The sequence below is a fragment of the Phyllobates terribilis genome, unplaced genomic scaffold, assembly GCF_046119375.1.
Source record: "Phyllobates terribilis strain yellow unplaced genomic scaffold, ASM4611937v1 Scaffold_5__5_contigs__length_657084704, whole genome shotgun sequence".
NCBI classification, from domain to species: domain Eukaryota; kingdom Metazoa; phylum Chordata; class Amphibia; order Anura; family Dendrobatidae; genus Phyllobates; species Phyllobates terribilis.
The window spans coordinates 61,048,464-61,070,628 of record NW_027362765.1 but is presented as its reverse complement, the minus strand read 5'-3'; the positions used below and the strand labels follow the sequence as shown (position 1 = coordinate 61,070,628).

General features: G+C 40.9%; 1 protein-coding gene across 2 annotated transcripts in view; it reads right to left on the bottom strand.

The window, feature by feature from the left end:
• Positions 1-14,584: 14,584 nt before the first annotated feature.
• The window catches only part of LOC141272008 (uncharacterized), a 326,760-nt gene continuing 319,179 nt past the window's right edge, over positions 14,585-22,165 (bottom strand). For both annotated transcript variants that reach the window (XM_073682287.1, XM_073682286.1), the window contains exon 7: positions 14,585-16,294. In XM_073682287.1, the coding sequence (XP_073538388.1) occupies positions 15,426-16,294 (869 nt within the window). In that variant the 3' untranslated portion in view covers positions 14,585-15,425. The remainder of the gene's footprint in view (positions 16,295-22,165) is intronic.

Sequence of the window (22,165 nt, the reverse complement as noted above, 5' to 3'; positions counted from 1 at the left end):
TGTTTGTGTGTGTGTGTGTGGTCAGATGTCATTGTGTGATGTCTGTTTGTATGTATTTTTGTGTTTCAAATGTGTTTATGCGTGTCTGTATATGTTTGCGTGTGTGTATGACTGCATGTGGCCTCCTGCTGAGTATAGTTGGCGCCGTGCGGCCTCCTGATGTCTCTGGGGGGGCGCCGTGCGGCCTCCCGCTGTGTATAGATGGCTACGTGCGACCCCCCGCTGAGTATAGATGTCGCCGTGTGGCCTCCTGCTGTGTATAGATGGCTACGTGCGGTCTCCCGCTGAGTATAGATGGCGCTGTGCGGCCTCCTGCTGTCTCTGGGGGGAGCGCCGTGCGGCATCTATACTCAGCAGGAGGCCGCATGTAGCCATCTATACACGTATACTCAGCAGGAGACCGCACGTAGCCATCTATACGGTGCCATCTATACACAGCGGGAGGCCGCACGGCGCCATCTATATACAGCGGGAGGCCGCACTGCGCCATCTATACACTGCGGGAGTCTCAGTGCTTTGCAACAGCAGTCAATAAATTCTGCTTGACTAATTCTGAGCACCATAAAGTCTGGTTCGCTTCTAACCTGCTGTCTTAATTTTCAGCTTGCTGAATTCTAACTCATTTACTGTCATTCAAGACAATGCCTTCGCTGGTCTCTTTCACCTTGAATACCTGTAAGTGCTCCACTTAATGTCATATTTTTGATTCTGTTCTTCTTCATCTTTTGGCATGTGCAATTGTATGAGCAAGTATTCATATGAATTTATGACCTACTTAAACCTTGGAGGACCTTAAATTTTATTCAATCAAATTTTTTTCCAGTTTAAAACTATGGGACATATATGTGCCTTGATACTCAAAGGGTTTTTAAAGGGGCTGCAAACATAAATACGAAAAAAATAATTCAATTAGTGCTTTTTGTGTTCATTTAATTTTTATTTGAAGTCCATTTTTTTTATATACCTTGAAATTAAGCCCTACCCCATGGAATGAAGCCCTACCTACATGACATCTGAGAGCTACATGGATCCCGCTTGTGAGGTGCCTGTCCGTCACTACTATTCAGTTTTAGGGTCCACTCACTAAGCCATATATTCTCTCATGCAAGAGAATAGGGCCAATTATGCTAATGACACTCGGCTCAAACTCTGTCAGAGCTTCAACTGAGTGTGATCCGATTCTCTCGCAGCACAGATATGGAGAAGATGGAGAACTTAATTTCTCCATCTTCTCCATAGTCTGTGAGTGTTCATCGGACTGCACTTGGATGACATCCGAGTGCAGTCCAATGTTTTACGTGCACCCGTAGACTTGTATGGGTGCACATGGTCCGAATATCGAATGAGATTATTTTCTCATGCCAATAATCGCAGATCTGCACTGTCCCATAGTATAACATAGGGCCGAGTCCTATCCGATAAAACATCACATAGCATTCGGTCGTGTTATACGACAGTGTGAGCGAGCCCTTAGAGTCAAGGAATATTTACATGCAGATGATGATATTACTCTCCAAGTGTATATTTTTTTAGGCGAGTTCATAGTAAATGCTTTGCCTTTTTGACATGTGATCAACTAAAGAACAAGAAAGATTTAGGACCTCCCCTAGACAGAAACGGAAAATAGTTTGGAGGACTTGCATGTCCTTTTTTATTTATTATGAGAAAATCATAAAAGATCCCGTTTTTTAACCATGCTGTGACTTTCTGCTGAGGGAGAGGGAGAGAGCTGCCCTATTCAGAGTCTGTAATAAGACCTGCTGACAAAAGTGTTGAAGATACAGTCTAATGTGAATTAACAATGAAAAAAAGTTAATTTCACAAATGGCTTGTATTTTTTTTAATACAAACTTTTTTTGTCTTTACAGCTCCTTTAAAGGGAATCTGTCATCAGGTTTTTGCCACCTAATCTGAGAGCAGCATAATGTAGGGTTAGAGGCACTGATTCCAGTAATGTGTCACTTACTGGGCTGCTTAGTGTTGTTTTGATAAAATCATTGATTTGTCAGAAGGTAATTGACTAGTAAGTTCTGTAGGACCCCACCCCCATCACTGATCAGTAGATTTCTGTGTACACTGAGCATGGGCAGAAAGCTGCCAATCAGTGGTGTGGGCGGGGCTATACAGAGCACAGCATTCAGAGAGCTGCTAGATCTGCAGCAGATAAAACGGTGATTTTCTCAAAATGACAACAAGCAGCTGAAAAAGTGACACATCGCTGGAATCAGGGTATCTGCCCCTATATTGTGCTGCTTTCAGATGGGGCAGCACAATTAATATTGTGCCAAATTAATTTCCCGTGAACTATCACATGATCTATCACAGGGGATCATGTGACATGTCACGTGATAAAGCAGGTGTGTGTGTGGGGGGGCCGCGCCTTCTAAACTGCCCGGGGCCCTTGCTACTCTTAATCCACCCCTGGAAATGGAAGAACTTGGATAACAATAAATCAGCATTCATATATGGTTGTCTCAGTCTTTCAGGTGTGTGGAATAAAAATAGAGAAAGAAAACGGAGAAGAAGCAATCTTCCTGTCATTTCATCTTCTGAATTCTCCTCTGGGTCTCCGGCTTGGTTCCCTCTGTGGTTGGAGAACGTTATCCAGCTTGTGAACTTCAGGAAGACCTGGCCAGTCCATAAATGAAATGGAGATGGTTGAGATCCCCAATGCTGAAGTGAGAGCTGGAATGCCCCCAGGGAGAACAATCAAAATTCCACAATGTCATACTTGCAGGTGAAATGGAAACCCTCATGAGTATAGTATGTTTCATTGTTTTAAGGCCTAAAATAATGGTCTCCGTGCCCTCCGTTTTTGTAGCATGTGACGTGATAAGTCAGGCATAAGTTGGACAGAAAGATCTTGGTAAAGAATATAGTCCTTCAACCAAGCCTTATTTAGAATGCTCTCTTTCTGTTTATATCTCTGGACCCGGCCTATTACATTATGTGGCTTTGTGGCATCTGTGAGCAGAGGACTTAGAGATCTATGAACTCTGTCCAGTTCCAACTTGGAGTCAAAGGGTAATCCCAAAATTGTGCTTAACAGGTGATATAGGACCTCATCCAGGACATGTTGCTCTACAGTTTTGGGGAGTAACCTAACTCTGATGGTGTTACTAGTGATGAGCAAGCATGCTCGTCACTACTCGTTACTCACCCGAGCATCACAGTGCTTGAGATGCTCATTACTCAGCGAGTATTTTTTGAATGTTTGGGCGGGAGCTTGAGTCCCCGCCACGCATGTTTGGCACATATTAAGCAGCCAATTAACATGCAGGGATTGCCTGACAGTCACTGTAAAGCCGTAGCCATGTTGGTTGTTGCATTACAGTGATTGGCTGGCCGCATAGCGTCATCAGGTCTATATACAGTTGTGCTCGAATTTTACATACCCCGGCAGAATTTTTGCTTTCTTGGCCTTGTTTCAGAATATATGAATGATAATAAAAAAACTTTTTCTCCACTCATGGTTATTGGTTGGGTGAAGCCATTTGTTGTCAAACTACTGTGTTTGGGTCTCTTTTTAAATCTAAATGATAACCAAAAACATCCAAATGACCTTGAAAGTTCACATACGCCAGTTCTTAATGCTGGGTATTGCCCCCTCTAACATCAATGACAGCTTGAAGTCTTTTGTGGTAGTTGTGGATGAGGTTCTTTATTTTCTCAGATGGTAAAGCTGCCCATTTTTCTTGGCAAAAAGCCACCAGTTCCTGTAAATTCCTGGGCTGTCTAGCATGAACTGCGCGCTTGAGATCTCCCCAGAGTAGCTCAATGATATTGAGGTCAGGAGACAGAGATGGCCACTCCAGAACCTTCACTTTGTTCTTCTGTAGCCAATGACAGGTCGACTTGGCCTTGTGTTTTGGATTGTTGTCATGTTGGAACGTCCAAGTATGTCCCATTCGCAGCTTCTGGGCTGATGAGTGCAAATTTGCCTCCAGTATTTGCTGATAACGTGCTACATTCATATTTCCTTCAACTTTTACCAAGTTTCCTGAGCCTTTGTAGCTCACACATCCCTCAAAACATCAGCGATCCACCTCCGTGCTTTACAGTAGGAATGGTCTTCTTTTCATCATAGGCCTTTTTGACCTCTCTCCAAATGTAACGTTTATGGTTCTGGCCAAAAAGTTCAATTTTGGTCTCATCACTCCAAATTACCTTGTCCCAGAAGTTTTGGCATATTGTAGACGGGATACTTTGTGGCATTTGCGCAGTAATGGCTTTCTTCTGAAGACTCGACCATGCATTTTTCTTCAAGTGACTCCTTATTGTGCATCTTGAAACAGCCACACCGCTAGTTTTCAGAGAGTCCTGAATTTCAGCTGATGTTTTTTGTGCGTTTTTCTTTGCATCCCAAACAATTTTCCTGGCCAAAAGTTTTATTGGTCTACGTGACCGTCGTTTGTTTTTTACAGAGCCCCTGATTTTCCATTTGTTAATCACAGTTCGCTGCTGAATGGCATTATCAATTCCTTGGATATCTTTTTGTATCCCTTTCCTGTGTGATACAGTTCAACTACCTTTTCCCGTAGATCTGTTGACAATTCTTTTGCTTTCCCCCTGACTCACAATCCAGAAACGTCAGTGGCTCGATGAAAGATGCAAGAGTCTGTCTGGATCCCAGAAACTCATTCAGCTTTTATGCACACACACTGATTACAAGCAAACAGGTCACAGGTGAGGATGTTACCTTTAGTAGCCATTCAAACCCATTTGTGTCAAATTCTGTGCATCTTATCAGGCCAAAATCACCAGGGTATGTGAACTTTTGATCAGGGTCATTTGGATGTTTATGGTTGTGACTAATATTTAAAAAGAGAAAACACAGTAGTTTGACAATAAATGGCTTCACCCAACCAATAACCATGAGTGGAGAAAAAGTTTGTTGTTATCATTTTGTTATCATTCATATTCTCTGAAACAAGTCAAGAAAGCAAAAATTCTGCTGTGGTATGTAAACTTTTGAGCACAACTGTATACAATCATGAGTTCCTGCACTTGATTAATTCCAAACACTTGTTGAAAAGCAATTTTCAAACTTATTCAATGCAACCCAATTGGGAACTCCAAAAAAGAACAATCTCAATTTGATGCTCTTATACAACTAAAAATTAAAAAAGAGATCATATTTCTACCTATTAAAACCATTAACCCCTTTACAATCCAAGGTAGTTTGCACGTTAATGACCAGACCAATTTTTACAATTCTGACCACTGTCACTGTATGAGGTAATTACTCTGGAACGTTTCAACGGATCCCCCTGATTCTGAGATTGTTTTTTTCATGACATATTGTACTTCATGATTGTGGTAAAATTTCTTCGATATCACTTGCGTTTATTTGTGAAAAAAACGGAAATTTGGTGAAAATTTGGAAAATTTTGCAATTTTCAAAATTGTAATTTTTATACCCTTAAATCAGAGAGATATGTCACACAAAATAGTTAATAAATAACATTTCCCATATGTCTACTTTACATCAGCACAATTTTGGAACCAATTTTTTTTTATTAGGGAGCTATAAGGGTTAAAAGTTGACCAGTGATTTCTCATTTTTCCAACAATATTTACAAAACCATTTTTTTAGGGACCACATCACATTTGAAGTCACTTTGAGGGGTCTTAATGACAGAAATTACCTAAAAGTGACACCATTCTAAAAACTGCACCCTCAAGGTGCTCAAAACGACATTCCAGAAGTTTATTAACCCTTCAGGTGCTTCACAGGAATTTTTGGAATATGGAAGAAAAAAATTAACATTTAACTTTTTTCACAAAAATGTTATTTTAGACCCAATTTTTTTTTATTTTCGCAGGGGTAACAGGAAAAAATGGACAACAAAATTTGCTGTGCAATTTCCCCTGAGCACGGAGATACCCTATATGTGGGGAAAAACCACTGTTTGGGCGCACGGCAGGGTTCGGAAGGGAAGGAGCACCATTGGACTTTTTGACTGTAAAGTTTGCTTGAATAATGGTCGCCATGTTGCGCTTGGAGAGCCGCTGATGTGCCTAAACAGTGGAAACCCCCCACAAGTGACACCACTTTAGAAATCAGACCCCTCCGGGAACTTATCTAGATGTGTGGTGAGCACCCTGAACCCCCAAGTCCTTTAAAGTTTATAACATGGAGCCGTGAAAATAAAAAAATCTAACTTTTTCCACAAAATTGATGTTTTAGCCCCAATTTTTTTTATTTTCACAAGGGTAAGAGGAGAAAATGGACCCCAAAAACTTTTGTGCAATTTCTCCTGAGTAAGCGAAACCCCATCTGTGGGGAAAATACACTGTTTGGGCGCACGGCAGAGTTCAGAAGGGAAGAAGCACTATGTGACTTTTTGAACGCAAAAGTGGCTGGAATCGAGAGCGGACGTCTTGTTACGTTTGGAGAGCCCCTGATGTGCCTAAATAGTGGAAACCCCCCACAAGTGACCCCATTTTGGAAACTACACCCATCAAGGATTTTATCAAGAGGTATAGTGAACATTTTGAACCCAGAGGTACGACACAGAATTTGTTTACATTAGGTCATCATATTGAATAAGTTGTCATTAGTCTTGAGCGCAAGTGCTCGCTACTTGAGTTTGCATCGGGTACTCAGGCATGCACCATGTATCACGGGTGCTTGAGTGACCTGTTCGAGTCCCCGCCCGCATGTTTCACGGTTATTAGACACCCCCCAAAAAAAACATGCGGGGATTGCTCGTGCATGACAGGCAATCCCCTCAAGTTTTTTTTGGCCGCGAAGCATATGGGGCGGAGAGTCGAGCATGTCACTCGAGCACCCACGATACTCAGTGCATACCCGAGCACCCGATACAAACTCAAGTAGTGAGCACTTGCGCTCAACACTAGTCACCATATGGTCATCTTTATTTATTTTACTTTTGAAAAAAATCCCAACCCTAACCCTAGCACAACCCTAACCCCAACCCCAACCCTAACCCTAGCACAACCCTAACCAGAGAGTTTATTTTTTACGCCGTTCCTCGTGCAGTATAAGTGATTAGACGACTTTATTCTTCAGGTCGGTGCGATTACAGCGATACCAGAATCATATTGGGTTTTTATGACTGACAGCTGTCACACACTAAAAGACGCATTTTTTTGTAAAATCTAGTTTTTGCATCGCCATATTTTGAGAGCTATAATTTTTCCATATTTTAGCCAACAGAGTCATGTGACGGTTTGTTTTTTTGCGGGACGAGTTGACGTTTTTATTGGTGCCATTTTCAGGCACGTGGCATTTGCTTTCTATTCCGATTTTTGGGACTCAGAATAAACAAAAACCAACAATTCAGGAATTGTTTTTTTTATGCTGCTCCGCGTGTGGTAAAATTGATAAGGTACGGGTCAGTACGTTTACAGCGGTACCACATTTATATAGTTTTTCTATGTTTTGGCGCTTTCACACAATAAAAGCTATTTTATAGAAAAAATTATTTTTTTGCATCACTTTATTCTGAGACCTATAACTTTTTTATTTTTCGGCTGATGGAGCTGTATGGTAGCTTGTTTTTTTGCGGGACGAGATGACATTTTCAACGGTACCATTTTTATTTATATTCATCTTTTTTGTTCGCATGTTATTCCATTTTTTGTTTGGCGGTATGACGATAAAGCATTATTTTTTGCTTCGTTTTTTATTTCATTTTTTTACCATGTTCACTGAAGGGGTTAACTAGTGGGACAATTTTATAGGTCAGGTCGTTCCGGACGCGGCGATACCAAAATATGTGTATTTTTATTGCTTTTTTTACTTTTTTTTTCATAATAATTGATGGGTACATTATATTTTTATTTTTGGTGGATTATTTTTTTAAAATATTTTTACAATTTTCTATTTTATTTCATTTTTTCACTTTCTGGCACTTTTTTTACTTTTATACTTTGTCCCACTATGGGACTTTCACTTCTTTTATTCTGATCGCCTGCATAGCATAGGGATGGAGCACCATCCCTGTGTTATGCAGGCTGTCAGCGCTGCAGAAGATACTTTGGTCATGCACTGCACATGACCAAAATATCTTCCTGCTGTCTGGCGACCCGGATGTTGTCATGACGACATCGGGTCATCATGGCAACATCCGGGAAGCCGCGGCAGACAGCGCTGGAGGCCGGAAGAGGAGGTGAGTATTGCGATCACCTCCCTTTGCCACCGCAATGCTGCGATCGACTTCGATCGCAGCATTGTGGTGGTTAATGTGCCGAGAGCGGTGCGGGACGGCTCCCTGCACATAGTACCGAGTGTCAGCTGTGACAATCAGCTGACACCTGGCGGCGATCGCGCCCTCACAGCCTATGTGCGGGCGCGATCGCAAAGACGTATTAATACGTATCAGGCTCTTAAAGCCCAGGGCGCAGATACGTATTAGTACGTCTTGGGCTTTAAAGGGGTTAATTTGTAAAATACCTGTTTTTTTTTAAAAGATAATTCTGATGCCTTAAGGGCCCTTCAATGATTTTCCATGGACAGAAGATTCATCATTGCTGCCTTTTGACATTGTCAATATATTTTCTTGCATTCCGCACAAACTTACCCTTATGGCAGTTGAGTACCACCTTTCCACCTGCAGCACCTTCAGCTTTGAAGTACAACAGTTTAATTGAAGTGTGGTTGAGTTTTTACTCCATCATAATTATTTTATCTTTGATGACTTATTATTTGCAAATCAGGGGAGCCCCAATGGGAGCGAAATTTTCCCTTTGCATGCTGTACGTGGCATGGTGGGAAAAATTATTAATTTTTTCACTCAATAACCTAATTTTTGACTGCATAGTTTGGTATGGTCGCTTCATAGATAACATACCAGGTCGGGGGGCACCTGGGAAATAGTGACCTCAACATTATACAATTCCACATGTGCTTCAGTAGGGTGCCCAGCAAGGGAGTCACAAAAACGCTGAACTTCAGGAGGGCAAAATTTGATCAGCTAAGAGATGCCCTTCACCTTATAGACTGGGATAGTATCTTTAGTAATAGGAGCACGGATAGAAAATGGGAACTTTTCAAAACAGTCCTACATAGTCACTGTAGAAGGTACATACCTTATGGGAATAAAAGGGCTAGGAATAGGAGGAAGCCAATGTGGCTAAATAAGGAAGTCAAGAGGGCAATGAAAAACAAAAAAAGGGCTTTCGGTAAACTTAAACAAGAAGGCAGTGAGGAAGCGCTAATATCTTATAGGGAAAAAAACAAAATCTGTAAGAAACAAATAAGAATAGCAAAAGAGGAGACAGAGAGACTAATTGCCAAGGAAAGTAAAACGAATCCCAAACTGTTCTTTAACTATATAAACAGTAAAAGGATTAAAACTGATGGAGTTGGCCCATTGAAAAATAACCTGGGTAAAATTATAGAGGGCGATGAGGGTAAAGCAAACCTACTCAATAGCTTCTTCTCCACTGTTTTCACAAAAGAAAACAATTTATTGGAGGAAATGCAGAGTGATAAAGTAAACCCTCCGCTAAATATCACCCACCTAACCCAGGAGGAAGTTCAGAAACGCCCAAATAATATCAAAATAGACAAGTCACCAGGCCCAGATGGCATACACCCCCGGGTACTAAAAGAATTAAGTAATGTGATAGACAGACCGCTGTATCTTATATTCAAGCACTCTTTATGGACAGGGACTGTCCCACTTGACTGGCGCCAAGCAAATGTGGTACCAATATTCAAAAAGGGGTCTAAAAGTGACCCTGGGAACTATAGACCAGTCAGCTTAACGTCTGTTGTGGGTAAATTCTTTGAAGGATTTCTTACAGATGCTATTGTAGAATATCTTAATGATAATAACTGTCTAACTCCATATCAACATGGATTCATGAGCGATCGCTCCTGCCAAACAAACCTGATCGCCTTCTACGAGGAGGTGAGCTCACAGCTGGACCGGGGAGAGTCAGTGGATGTTGTATACCTTGACTTCTCCAAAGCGTTTGATACCGTGCCACACAAAAGGTTGGTATATAAAATGAGAATGCTTGGTCTGGGGGATAATGTGTGCAAGTGGGTAAATAGCTGGCTGAGTGATAGAAAGCAGAGGATGGTTATCAATGGAGTAAGCTCAGTGTGTGTCAGGGTTACTAGCGGGGTGCCTCAAGGGTCTGTCTTGGGCCCTATATTATTTAATATATTTATTAATGATCTAGTGGAATGGTTGCATAGTAAAATAGCAATATTTGCAGATGATACTAAAATTTGTAAAGTAGTTAATACAGATGAGGATAGGGCACAGCTACAGGAGGATTTAGATAAATTGGGGAGTTGGGCCAAAAAATGGCAAATGGGGTTCAATGCCGATAAATGTAAGGTCATACACATGGGAAAGAAAAACAGCAGTCACCCATACATATTAAATGGGAAACCGTTGGGGAAATCTGACATGGAGAAGGACCTGGGCGTCTTGGTTAATAGCAAATTAAATTGGAGTGCCCAGTGTCAGGCAGCAGCTGCGAAGGCAAATAGATTCATGGCATGCATCAGAAGAGGAATAGGGGCATATGATGAGAACATTGTTCTTCCTCTGTATAAAGCGCTGGTAAGGCCGCACTTAGAATACTGTGCACAGTTCTGGGCTCTGGTGCTCAGGAAAGACATATTGGAGCTAGAGAGGGTACAAAGGAGGGCGACTAAGGTAATAAAGGGAATGGAGGGACTAAAATACCCAGAGAGGTTGTCAAAATTAGGCCTATTTAAGTTGGAAAAGAGAAGGCTTAGGGGAGACCTCATAAACATGTATAAATACATCAGGGGGCAGTACAGAGATCTCTCCCATGACCTGTTTATACCAAGGATGGTGACAAAGACGAGGGGGCACACTATGCGTCTGGAGGAAAGGAGGTTCCTGCACCAGCATAGAAGGGGATTCTTTACGGTCAGAGCTGTGAGACTCTGGAACTCTCTGGGAGAGGAAGTGGTGATGTCCAACTCACTTAATGAGTTCAAGAGAGGCCTGGATGCCTTTCTTGAGAACAATAAAATTACATCTTATGCTTAGTTAATTAATCCAGGGATTTAATCTGACTGCCAGATTGGTGTCGGGAAGTGAATTTTTCTTCAATGATGTAAATTGGCCTATACCGCATGTTTTTTTTTGCCTTCCCCTGTATCAACGCTGCGGAATAGCTGCAGTGCACAAGAAATAGGCTGAACTGGATGGACGCTTGTCTTTTTTCGGCCTTATAAACTATGTAACTATGTACTGCTAGTTCGGATTGGTGGTGAAGTGACTGTGACTGGTTTATGTGACTATATAAATGGGAATGATCTAAACCTGAAATTTATCAGCTCAGATGCAGTAAAACACATATATTTTTTACATTTATGGATGAACTACTGTTTAATCAAAAATAATCAACATCATTCACCGTAAACCTAATCCGGAAACACCATTTTGGCGAAATGGCCAGAGCCAAATGCATTTGCTCAAATGATCATCTATTCAAAGAACAAAGCACAATTATCAAGAATAGGTGTCACGCAAGGTGAGGGAAAGACTAACGACGGGAAGAGGGGAAAGAAGCCCAAACACTAAGGAAAGAGGGAGTAGAGACACCTAGGCAGATCTGACAATACCCTGTCTCCTCTAACGTCCCTAAATAGGTTCCGCACCTATCTCCGAGCAGGAAATCTAATCTCTGCCTGCCCCTAGCGATAGGCCCTAGATGGGGGGGCGAGGTGAGCACTAGTCAGCCCCCACTGCAACTAAAGACAAACAGGTAAACATACAAGGGAATACACTTAGCTTGAGAAGACACCAGAGGGATCACATCAACTATTATCCAAGGGAACTCCAAGAAAACACAAGCTGACTACAAGTACTTCAGAACAGTACAGAGGAAAATAGAACTATCACTGGTGACTCTCTGGAGAGACTGAAGGTATTTAAACATCTAGAAATGGTGTGTCAATTAGCTGCAGAAGTGTCACGGGTGTGTCGGAGGTGACGGACAGTCACCCTGCAGTGGGTTGCAAGAGATCTCTACGTTTGGCATTGCAGACAGCTTCTAGATAAGAGGCTGTCTTTAGGACCGAGCGGCTACCTCTCTCTTTTTTAATTAGCTCTCTGGCCTGGGTGTATATATACCTGGTGTGTCTGAGAGGGAGTCGCCGGTTATACTCATTTCTACTTGTGAAGCTTAGCAGGAGCAGTACTTCGTCCTCTCTGGAGCTTGAGGCTGTGTGCTTATTTGGAGTTCATCTATAGCTAAGCCGTTTTCTCCCTGTTTCATCCACCCCTGTTGTCTATAGAATTTAGCGGAGGTTGACTAGTGCTCATCTCCTCCCATCCCTAGCCATATGCCAGGGAGAGTAGGGCGAGGCACGCGTGCGGCGACTGCTGAAGAGGCAATATAGGGACGATAGTTGAGACAGGGTGGCGCTAGACCAGACTAGGAGGTCTCCACTTCCCCCTTTCCCTAGTGTCTCGGCTCTCATTCCCTTTTCCCTCTGTGTTGCACTAGTCTTTCCCACACTTGGCGTGACAAGAAGGTGGAGTTCATTATTGACTAATAAATATGTAATATAATTGACTAATAAAGATGTAAATTTTGTGCAAAATCCCTCTAATGTTGACTTCCTTGGTCCTGGGATGCATTTTCCAGGGTCATGATGTTGTGAAATATAGCGGTTGTACAATACAAAAAATTAAATCAAGAATTGCTGAACATAAGGCTGATATAAATAAAAAGAAAACTTAAAGGGGTTTTCCCACGAACAAAAGGTCATTTTAAAAATTGTCTGAGTCTGACCATGTACGGAACATACCAGCGCTCCTGGGCAGGGGAGGAAGCAAAAGTGTACAGATATTACAGCAGGGGATCGCAGAGGATTCATTTTGTGAGGTAAAATATTGTTTAAAAACAGGGAGTGAAATATTTTACCTCACAAAATTAATCCTCTGCGATCCCCTGCTGTAATATCTGTATACTCTCTTGCTTCCTCCCGTGCCCAGGAGATGTGGTATGATCCGTACACGGTCAATACTCGCTCTCCTAATGGCATGAATTTCCGCAATCATTTATTATATATTTATTAATTAATTGGGCATAGTGTAGCTCTCTCCATATTTTTTTATATAAATCCAGCAGCACTTTTTCTATTTTTATATTCACTTGCTGAAGCTGACAAGTTTTCTCTGCAGATTTCAGGACTGCTGAACAGATGTATGGAACTGGTAATGGTGAGCAGATTTTTCACAGTTTTGCACTTTATTTACACTATTAGTCACGTGGGGTTCATGGGACCCCAGTTTTCATATTGAAAAACAATATATTAAAAGAAGAATTTTTACTTTATTTAGGAACTTAAGGTACACAATCTTAGCTAAAAGAAAATATAACATTTTTAGTAATCAACAAAATTTAAGCATCTACTTATATACAAGTAATTATTTGGCACAAGAATCTTCTTATGGTGCTCATTGTACATAAATTTCTTGCAATTATCACATTTGGTTGTAGTTTCTCGGTCACTAGATCTCACACATAAATGACACCGACTTTTCATAGGACTTGGGCTACTTCAAGAACAAGAAAGTCATCATTTCTTTTAAATAAACGTGGTAAAGTGGAAATTTCCGCTGTCATACTTTTATGAGCTCTTACAAATTCGACAAAAGTTTCAGAAATGCTCTAGGGGTAATTTTAGCCTCATTATTCATGTTATAAATAGCATAAGCCTTTATTGCTGATACATTAAGAGATGAAAAAATATGACCATTGGCCATCTCTTACTGTGCCGAGCAATGTATTTTCAGTTTCGCACAGTTTGACGATTGTATGAACGCCACCCTTGGTTTTATTGTAAAAGTCTATTATTTCCGGCTTCTTGTTACGATCCTCATATATAACTCTATCATGATGCATAGTGGACAGTATTAGAAATACTTTGAATTTTTTTCCGCTGTGGCATGCGTAGTTGATGCAGCGTTTCGTGATGCACTGAGGACGGAGGGGTGCCCAAGCTAGGAAGCTAGCGAAACAGACGGTTACCCACCTTCCATACTTGGGGAAATATGACTATAAACAAATTCGATTGGGGTCCAATGGACTCCACTCGACAAATTAAGGGTTAAAGAGATCCTGTTAGTAGGATTTAGCCCTACAGACTAAAGGCATGGCCTTAATGGCACTGTGATGCTGATTAATTTGATACCTAAAGTGAAGGGATCCGATCAGTAGGTCAAAATTTTGGCTCACAATTTTTTTGACCAAAATCTTAATCTGCGTATGCGCCACCTCCAGTGCCATTTTATTGAAGTCCTGCACACAGGGCATAGACTCACACTGTGCACGCGCCGCCCACACAATGATTGCAGCGGTATTGAATTTTAAAAAGGAGGCAGGTCACAGATTAATCAGTGACCTGTAGAAGAAGCAGAGGAGGCTGGTGGGTGGCGGAGAACCAGAAGAAGACCCTGCCCCCACTTCCCGCCCCAAAGCACACTGAAACACAAAAGGCGTCATTTTATGAAAACTTCACAAGGTTAGTATTCAGCAGCCACTGATCGGATCCCTTCACATCAGGTATCAGATTAATCAACATTACAATGCCATCATGGCTATGCTTTTGGTTTCTAGGGCTAAATCCTGCTACCAGGTTCTCTTTAAATAGTACATACAAATGTTAAATATTTTGTAGACATTAGGATTGTAATTGCTTTTTAGAACAAATAGTCATTGGTAATTACGTATTTTTCAGATTATAAGACTCAATTTTTTTATCCAAAATGTGTGTGTGTGGGGGGGGGGAATGGGTGTGCATCTTATAATCCGAATGTAGCTTAACGCGGGGGGGGAATTGCGGTGGAGCAGGGTCTCAGGAGGTAGAGTCGCTGCTGCAGGAAGCTGGCAGTGGCGGCAGGAGTGATGTGATTCTGCGGGCCATGGGCTGGCAGGAGGGGGTGTTCGGCAGTGCGAGGCTTCTGTGGGCTCCGGCCTTTCACAAAATGTCGGCTCACGAGATCTCAATCTGAGCATGTGCTGCCTCCAGCAGCCATTTTCCCAGGGTCCACCGCAGTGAAAAGGATGGGATGTGCGGGGACTCCCGATATTTTCTGAAAGCCTGAAGCCCACCATAGCCTCGCACTGCCGAACACCCCCTCCTCCTAGCCCGGGGCCCACACCAACGCCCTACTCGTGCCTCAGCCGCCAGCTTCCTGCAGCAGCTCCACTGCAACCACCCCTCCAGTGAGTTACTGTAAAAGAAGACTATAAGACGCACAACTATTTTATTAAAAAAAATAAATAAATTCCTATTTCCCTCTCCCAAATTTGGGGTGCGTTTTAATGGTCCGGTGCATCTAATAAGCCGCAAAATACGGTACACACATTTTCTAATAAACATTTAGTGTTCTAAGTTGTTTATCCTTTCTCATATAAAAGCGACTTTACTTGATTATAACTTGCAATTTTTATTTTACATGGTGACAATGTATTGAACAAAAGCAGCTTCTTTCATGAGTTCTGTGATGCCTAGCAAGTTGTGATGTATCTATAAAACATTTCCCACATTCTGAACAAGAAAATGGCTTTTCCCCTGTATGAGTTCTTTGATGCCTAGCAAGTTGTGATGTATCTATAAAACATTTCCCACATTCTGAACATGAAAATGGTTTCGCCCCTGTATGAATTCTCTGATGTCTAACAAGATTTGATCTCTGATTAAAACAATCCCCACATTCAGAACATAAAAATGGCTTCTCCCCTGTGTGAATTCTTTGATGTGTAACAAGAATTTTTTTCTCACTAAAACATTTCCCACATTCTGAACATGAAAATGGCTTTTCTCCTGTGTGAGTTTTTTGATGTGAAACAAGATGTGATTTACTTGTAAAACATTTTCCACATTCGGAGCATGAAAATGGCTTCTCCCCTGTGTGAGTTCTTTGATGTATAACAAGATATGCTCTCTTTTTAAAATATCTCCCACATTTTAAACATGGAATTAGCTTCTTCCCTGAGTGACTTCTCTCATGTGAAATAAATCCTGATTTAACACTGTCACTTTTCCCAGATTCTGAATATAAAAATGGTTTCTCCCCTGTGTGATGTGCTTCATGTTCATCAGTACTTTTGTGGTTATTGTTTTTCATATTTTCCTTTAATGAAGCAGAAGAAAGGACCTGTTGAAAAGGATCAGATGATAGATTTTTCCTAAGAAAGGCTTGAGGTGTATCTGGGATAATTACATGTTCTTCATATGTATCTGATGTGATACCATAATCATCTTCTGCAAAATCTGAAAATATCAGATGTCCTTCTGAGGTCCTGGTACAGTCATCTGCCAAGAATAAAATTATTATTTGTCAATAACACTACATTGAAATTATATTAATATTAATCTATATAATTTCCATACAAACTATAATAGAATTCAGATTTAGACTGACTAAGACAGTAGACTACTACCCAAGGACCATTAGATTATGAGGTTAGGCCACCAGGCTGTGCTTTTTCAATATTTTCTCTTCTCTGTTGAAGCCGTCTTATCTATAGGTTCTGGTTTCACTTCACCTGTCACCAATCATTTGCAGTTTCTTGTTCAGTGGACCAACAAAGTGTAAGTCAGTGCTATTAGATAGTGTCCATCTCTCATACCCTTGGTGACAGGTATAGTACATGCATCTAGCACAGATCACAGCAATATGGTCATGGAAAATAAGACATGGCTTTGGTGCAAGTGTAGGATTTGTATTTTTTTTTTACAAAAAGGAGCTAAGCTTTAGTTACAAGATAGGAGAACAAGTTCTTTATACTATTTTATATGTATTGAGAGTCAACAGAAAGCATTGGATTCCATCATGAATATGGAAGAACTGGAGGATCTGAAAATGAATTTGCAGCAGTGTCCTCTGTAATCCATGGTTGACAGTCGCTCGTTCTTTCAAAGATCACTTAGCTTAAAGGCGACGGACACCTTTGTGCACAAAAATAGGTAACCACATATGTGACTAAGCTTCTGTAGTTAATAATGCACATATCTGTTTTTTTTGCATTGAGCTATCCTGTTCATCAGAAACCCTAATAGCTGTTTGTTTTTTTCAAACATCATTTTTATTAGGTTTTTTCAGAAAAACAAATACATAAAAAGACGTATGAAACAAAGCCATAATGCACAATACTAAGGAGCTTGTACAAAAATCAGGTACAAATCAGGTACAATATGTAATCAATAAGTTCCGGTTAGCTGGCCTAACAAATATACAGCTAAACAAAAAATACCAAGATTAAGTGTTAGCAACTTACAGTCATCTTCAATCAAGGAAATTAAGTAATTATCGGTAAATTGTGTTGATTAACTCCCCTGCTTTAGTTAACGCGTAAAAGTCCTAGGCTGTTGTTTAGATCCTCCAGAATATACCATTCTGTAGAAGTAAATGGTTGGACAATTTTATTCTTTTCAGTCAGAGAGCAGCATGTTATAATAAACTGCTTCCATTTTGACAGAAACTTCCCAGCTTGTTCTTCTTTGTTACTGAGGGCATCTAATTGCTCTACTCCCATAAAATGTTTCATTTGGATTATTAGCTCTGCTATAGGGGGAATGATAGGATCTAGCCAATGTTTGAGTATCTGTTTTTTTGCCAGGAAGAGTAGAGTATGGAGCAGTTTTGGGGGGCCTTTTGATTTTTTGTTGGGGTTCTCTGGGTTGTTCCAATGATGTAGTAGGGCTAAGTATGGAGAGAGAGTGTACCCTGGGCCCCAAATATTATTCATCAGGTCTGAGACTTGATTCCAGTAAACTGTTGAATCAGAGCAGGACCACAAGCCGTGCATAAGGTCAGAGTATGGGTGATGACATTTAGGGCATGCAATCAGTCTATTTGACAAGGGATCTTTTTTCGGTATATTAAAAGAGTAGATGGCTCCGTGTATTATTTTGTACTGAGTTTCTCTCCATGATTCGTTTATAATGTACTTTCTAAATATCTTCCAGCCTAATCTGATCTTAGTGGGAATTTCAAAGTCTTCAAATTGTTGCTTCCAATATTTAAAGAAAATGTCAGGGTGGATCTTTAATAAATTGGGTTTCATAGCCGAGTAAAGACTAGATATTGAAGGAGTGCCTGTTGGGGATAATAAAATTACATGTAATTCATTTTGCAAGGTCTCAAAGGTAACATCCTTTAAGTTTGACATAATGGATAGTCTAATTTGTTCAAATTGAAGGCCATGATGAAGTGGTAGATTATACTTATCCATACACTCTGGGTACGTCAACCATCTCTGATCGGTTGGGTGGAGGAGATGAGATATGTTATTTATACCTGCTTGCTGCCATTTAAAAAATAATTTATTTTCACAGCCCTGTGGAAATTCCGGATTCCGCCATAGCGGCAGGTGCTTCGAAATTCTGAAAGAAAGGCTATATTTTTTCCTAACCGCTTTCCAGGCGGAAATGGTGTCTTTAAAAGTTACTGATTTTTTGATTGCTGGGGGTAGGGAAGAGTAGCGAGAGTGTAAAAGTGCAGTTAAATTGAAGGGGTAAGCATAGTCTGATTCCAAAGAGTAATCAGAGTATGTATGTCTTTTATGGAGCCAATGAATTATGTAACGAGAAAGGCAAGCAAGGTTGTAATTCCTGATACTTGGAAAATTGATGCCTCCATCATCCTTGGATGACATAAGTTTGTCTAGATTAATCCTAGGACGTTTTCCTCTCCATATAAAATGACTAAAGGCCCTATTAAGTGTGATTACATCAGAGTGTTTCAGTAGCAATGGTAGAGTTTGGAGTTGATACATAATTTTAGAAGTACTGATCATCTTAACGAGATGCGCCCTACCTAAAAAAGACAAGGGCAAATCCTGCCACGATTTCAATTGATCAGTGATTTTCTTGATGAGGGGGAGATAATTTAACGTATATAAAGAGGATGGCAGACGGCCTATTTTTATGCCCAAATAGGTGATATGAGATGTAGCTATATTAATATCATAGAAAGATTTTTTTGGGTAGAGTTTCACTCCTTTTTCAGTTAATGGTAGCAATTCACATTTTTTAGCGTATTTTGAATCCAGAATAAGTGCCAAAATTTTTAAGTAGATCCAACACTAGGGGTAAATGTAGAATGGGATCCGACAAACAAAATGGTGTCGTCTGCAAAAAAGGCCGCCTGAATTGATTTTTTGTTAAATTGGATGCCTGAAAAAGTTTTAGGGTCTGATAAAATACGAACTAGAGGCTCTAGTGCCAGGTTAAAAAGTAAAGGGGATAAAGGACACCCTTGTCTTGTTCCCTTTTCAAGGGGGGAGGGAGTGGATAGAAAACCCGGGGTATACACCTGGGCTTTTGGAGACATGTATAAATTATGAATATAATTAAAAAAAAGGGCCTGACAATAACATCTTGGTTAAAACCATATATAACCAATCCCAGCTTATATTATCAAAGGCCTTTTCCGCGTCAAGGGAGATAATTGCCGTGGACCCTTTAAAATCAGGTGTAGAGTGGATTTTATCAAGCGCCAGTAATACTTTCCTAATATTTAGCGTAGCTGAGCGGCCCTTAAAGCCTGCTTGAACCTGGGATATAAGGTGAGGTAAAATAGAGGCCAGTCTGTCAGCCATTATTTTAGATAAAAGCTTAATATCGATATTTATAAGGGAAATCGGTCTGTATGAATTGGGGGATAATGGATCTTTGTTTGGTTTTAGTAGTAATTTGACACACCTTTCGCTAAATTGGCCAACATTCTCCCTGATTTGTTGCCAAACCTATAAAAGTATGCTTCTGTTTGAGATAAATGGAATTTTTCTCTCATATCTGCGTATCGGATGAATTCAGATTGTTTTTGAGACCAATGTGTTTTATTAAGAGGGGAAGGGTCAAGAGGAAATGTAGTGTAGGCATGTTTCAGTTTAGGACAGTTCACTATATTTCTTCATAACTCTTTTTTTGTGAGAAAAAGTATACGCCCAAATTTTCCCCCTAATTACCACCTTGACCGATTCCCATAATAATGTGGGGTTATCTTGGTGTGCCGAATTGTCAGATAAAAATTTGCTCCACCATATCTTGAGAGAGGAAATAAATGAGTCGTCTTTGCAAAAGTAATCTGGAAACCTCCATAAGAAGTCGGGGCCTCGAGGGAAATTTTTTAATAATTCCAACCCTACTGGGGCATGATCAGAAATAACAATATCACCAATTTGCACCGTTACTAGTTTAGCCAACAGAGAGGGAGATACGAAAAAATAGTCAATACGGGACCAAGAGTCCTTAGCATGTGAGAAGTGCGTATATTCTCTATTACTAGGGTTCAGGAACCTCCATGAATCAATTAAATGGCAAGTAGACAAAAGAGGTGCTAGTGCTTTGTCATGCGAGGTTGTTGATTGCGGAGTACCAGCAGTGTTTTTCCTATCCTCGTGCACCGAAACCACCGAGTTAAAATCTCCACCTACTATTTTGTTAGGGTTGGGGTCAAGTAGGAATCTAGTCTCCAATTGTTTGAAAAAAGATTTGCTGCCTATGTTAGGCGCATAAACATTATAGATAGAGAAGGTTCCACAAGAAGTAGATCGTGTTAATTGGATCAGCCTCCCCTCTCCATCCTGCTGCTGACTTATGACCTGGTGTATAAATTGTTTATTGATAAGGATTAAGACTCCAGCCTTTCTATCTAAGGACGATGAACCATAGATACTCCCCACCCACAATTTTTTCATCCGGGGGAAATCTGCTCCAGGTAGATGCTTTTCTTGTAGGAGGGCTATGTCGGGCTTTAAACATTTTAAATGTCTAAGGACCTTCATCCGTTTTTGGGGAGAACGCAAACCCTTAACATTCCAAGATATGATATACATATTCAAATAAAATAAGTAAAATAACAAATTACATTTAAATTTAGATCCCCCTTATTTAAGTTATTTTATCAAACTTTTTCTTAAGCTATTGCCTCCAAAAAAAAAAGGATTTTTTTCTCCAGAGTCTCCAGGTAGAAAGGAGAAATTCATTTTATCAACGATTGTTATAGCTCTGGTCTCCTTTGTCTCCTCGTTTGGTGGGTCTCCCAGGGGAACGTGAGCTAGAGGGAGTTATCGTTTGGTGGGTCTGTTCAGGGCTGGCCCTTGGACCCAAGGGACCGCTGACAAAGGATTCTGCCTTATCAGGTGAGAGAAATTCCCGGAAAGAGCCATGTGTGTCTTTCAGGCGCAGAGTAGCCGGGTAGCGGAGTTGAAAGCAGATTTTTTCTTTGTGCAGTCTGGTGCACAAAGAACTGAAGGACTTCCTTTTCCTGGTTACTTCAATGGAGTAATGGAGTAGTCTTCAAAAAACAAGATTTTAGGGCCCTGAATTATCAATGGATGGTTTAACTGTTTGTATGCTCGGATAATGTCAGCTTTATCATTGAAATCCAAAAATTTCATAATGACCTGTCTTGGTCTGGTTGTATTGTGAGCTCCAGAGACAGAGGGTGGAGGACCAATTCTGTGGACCCTTTCCACCCTTTTACCTTCAGGTAGTTTTAGAGCTTTTGGGACTTCATTCTCGCATAGGGATTTCAAAGTGTTTTGAAGATACGATTCAGGTAGACCCACCAAGCGCAGGTTGCTTCTGCGAGAGCGGTTCTCAAGGTCATCAATACGATCTCTCAGAACTGTGTTCTCACGGACAATAGCTAATATTTTGGAATGGTCCTCATTTGAATCATCTTCAATGCTCGAAATTCGTGTTTCCAGCTCAGTGAGCTGTTCGGCTTGTTCATCCTGTCTGGCTTGTAGATCCATCAGGGCCGTATTTAGAGTGGATTGTATTATGGTTTTGATTTCAGGAAGTAGTCTAGCAGTGACCTCAGCCGCTAGTTCCGACGGGTCCATTTGTGAATCCCCTTTCCTAGAAGTAGGATTGCGGGGCGTTTTGGGGGGTTGACGTAGATCTCCTCCGTCCTCGGATTGGGCGGGATGTTCCTCTTGGTCTAGAGTAGGAGCCATATTATGAAGCTTGGAGAAGTCAGAGTGATTGGAGAAGGAAGGTTGTTTTTGTCCGCTACGGAGAAGGTAGCGGTCCATATATGCCAAAAATATAGTTCGAAGACGACCTTCAGCTGCGTGATGATTTCAAAGAATTGCTGAGCTGCAAGATCAAAAATCAGGAGCCTGGAGGCAATGTACAGGGGGGGGGGGAGAATATGAGCAGATAATCTGA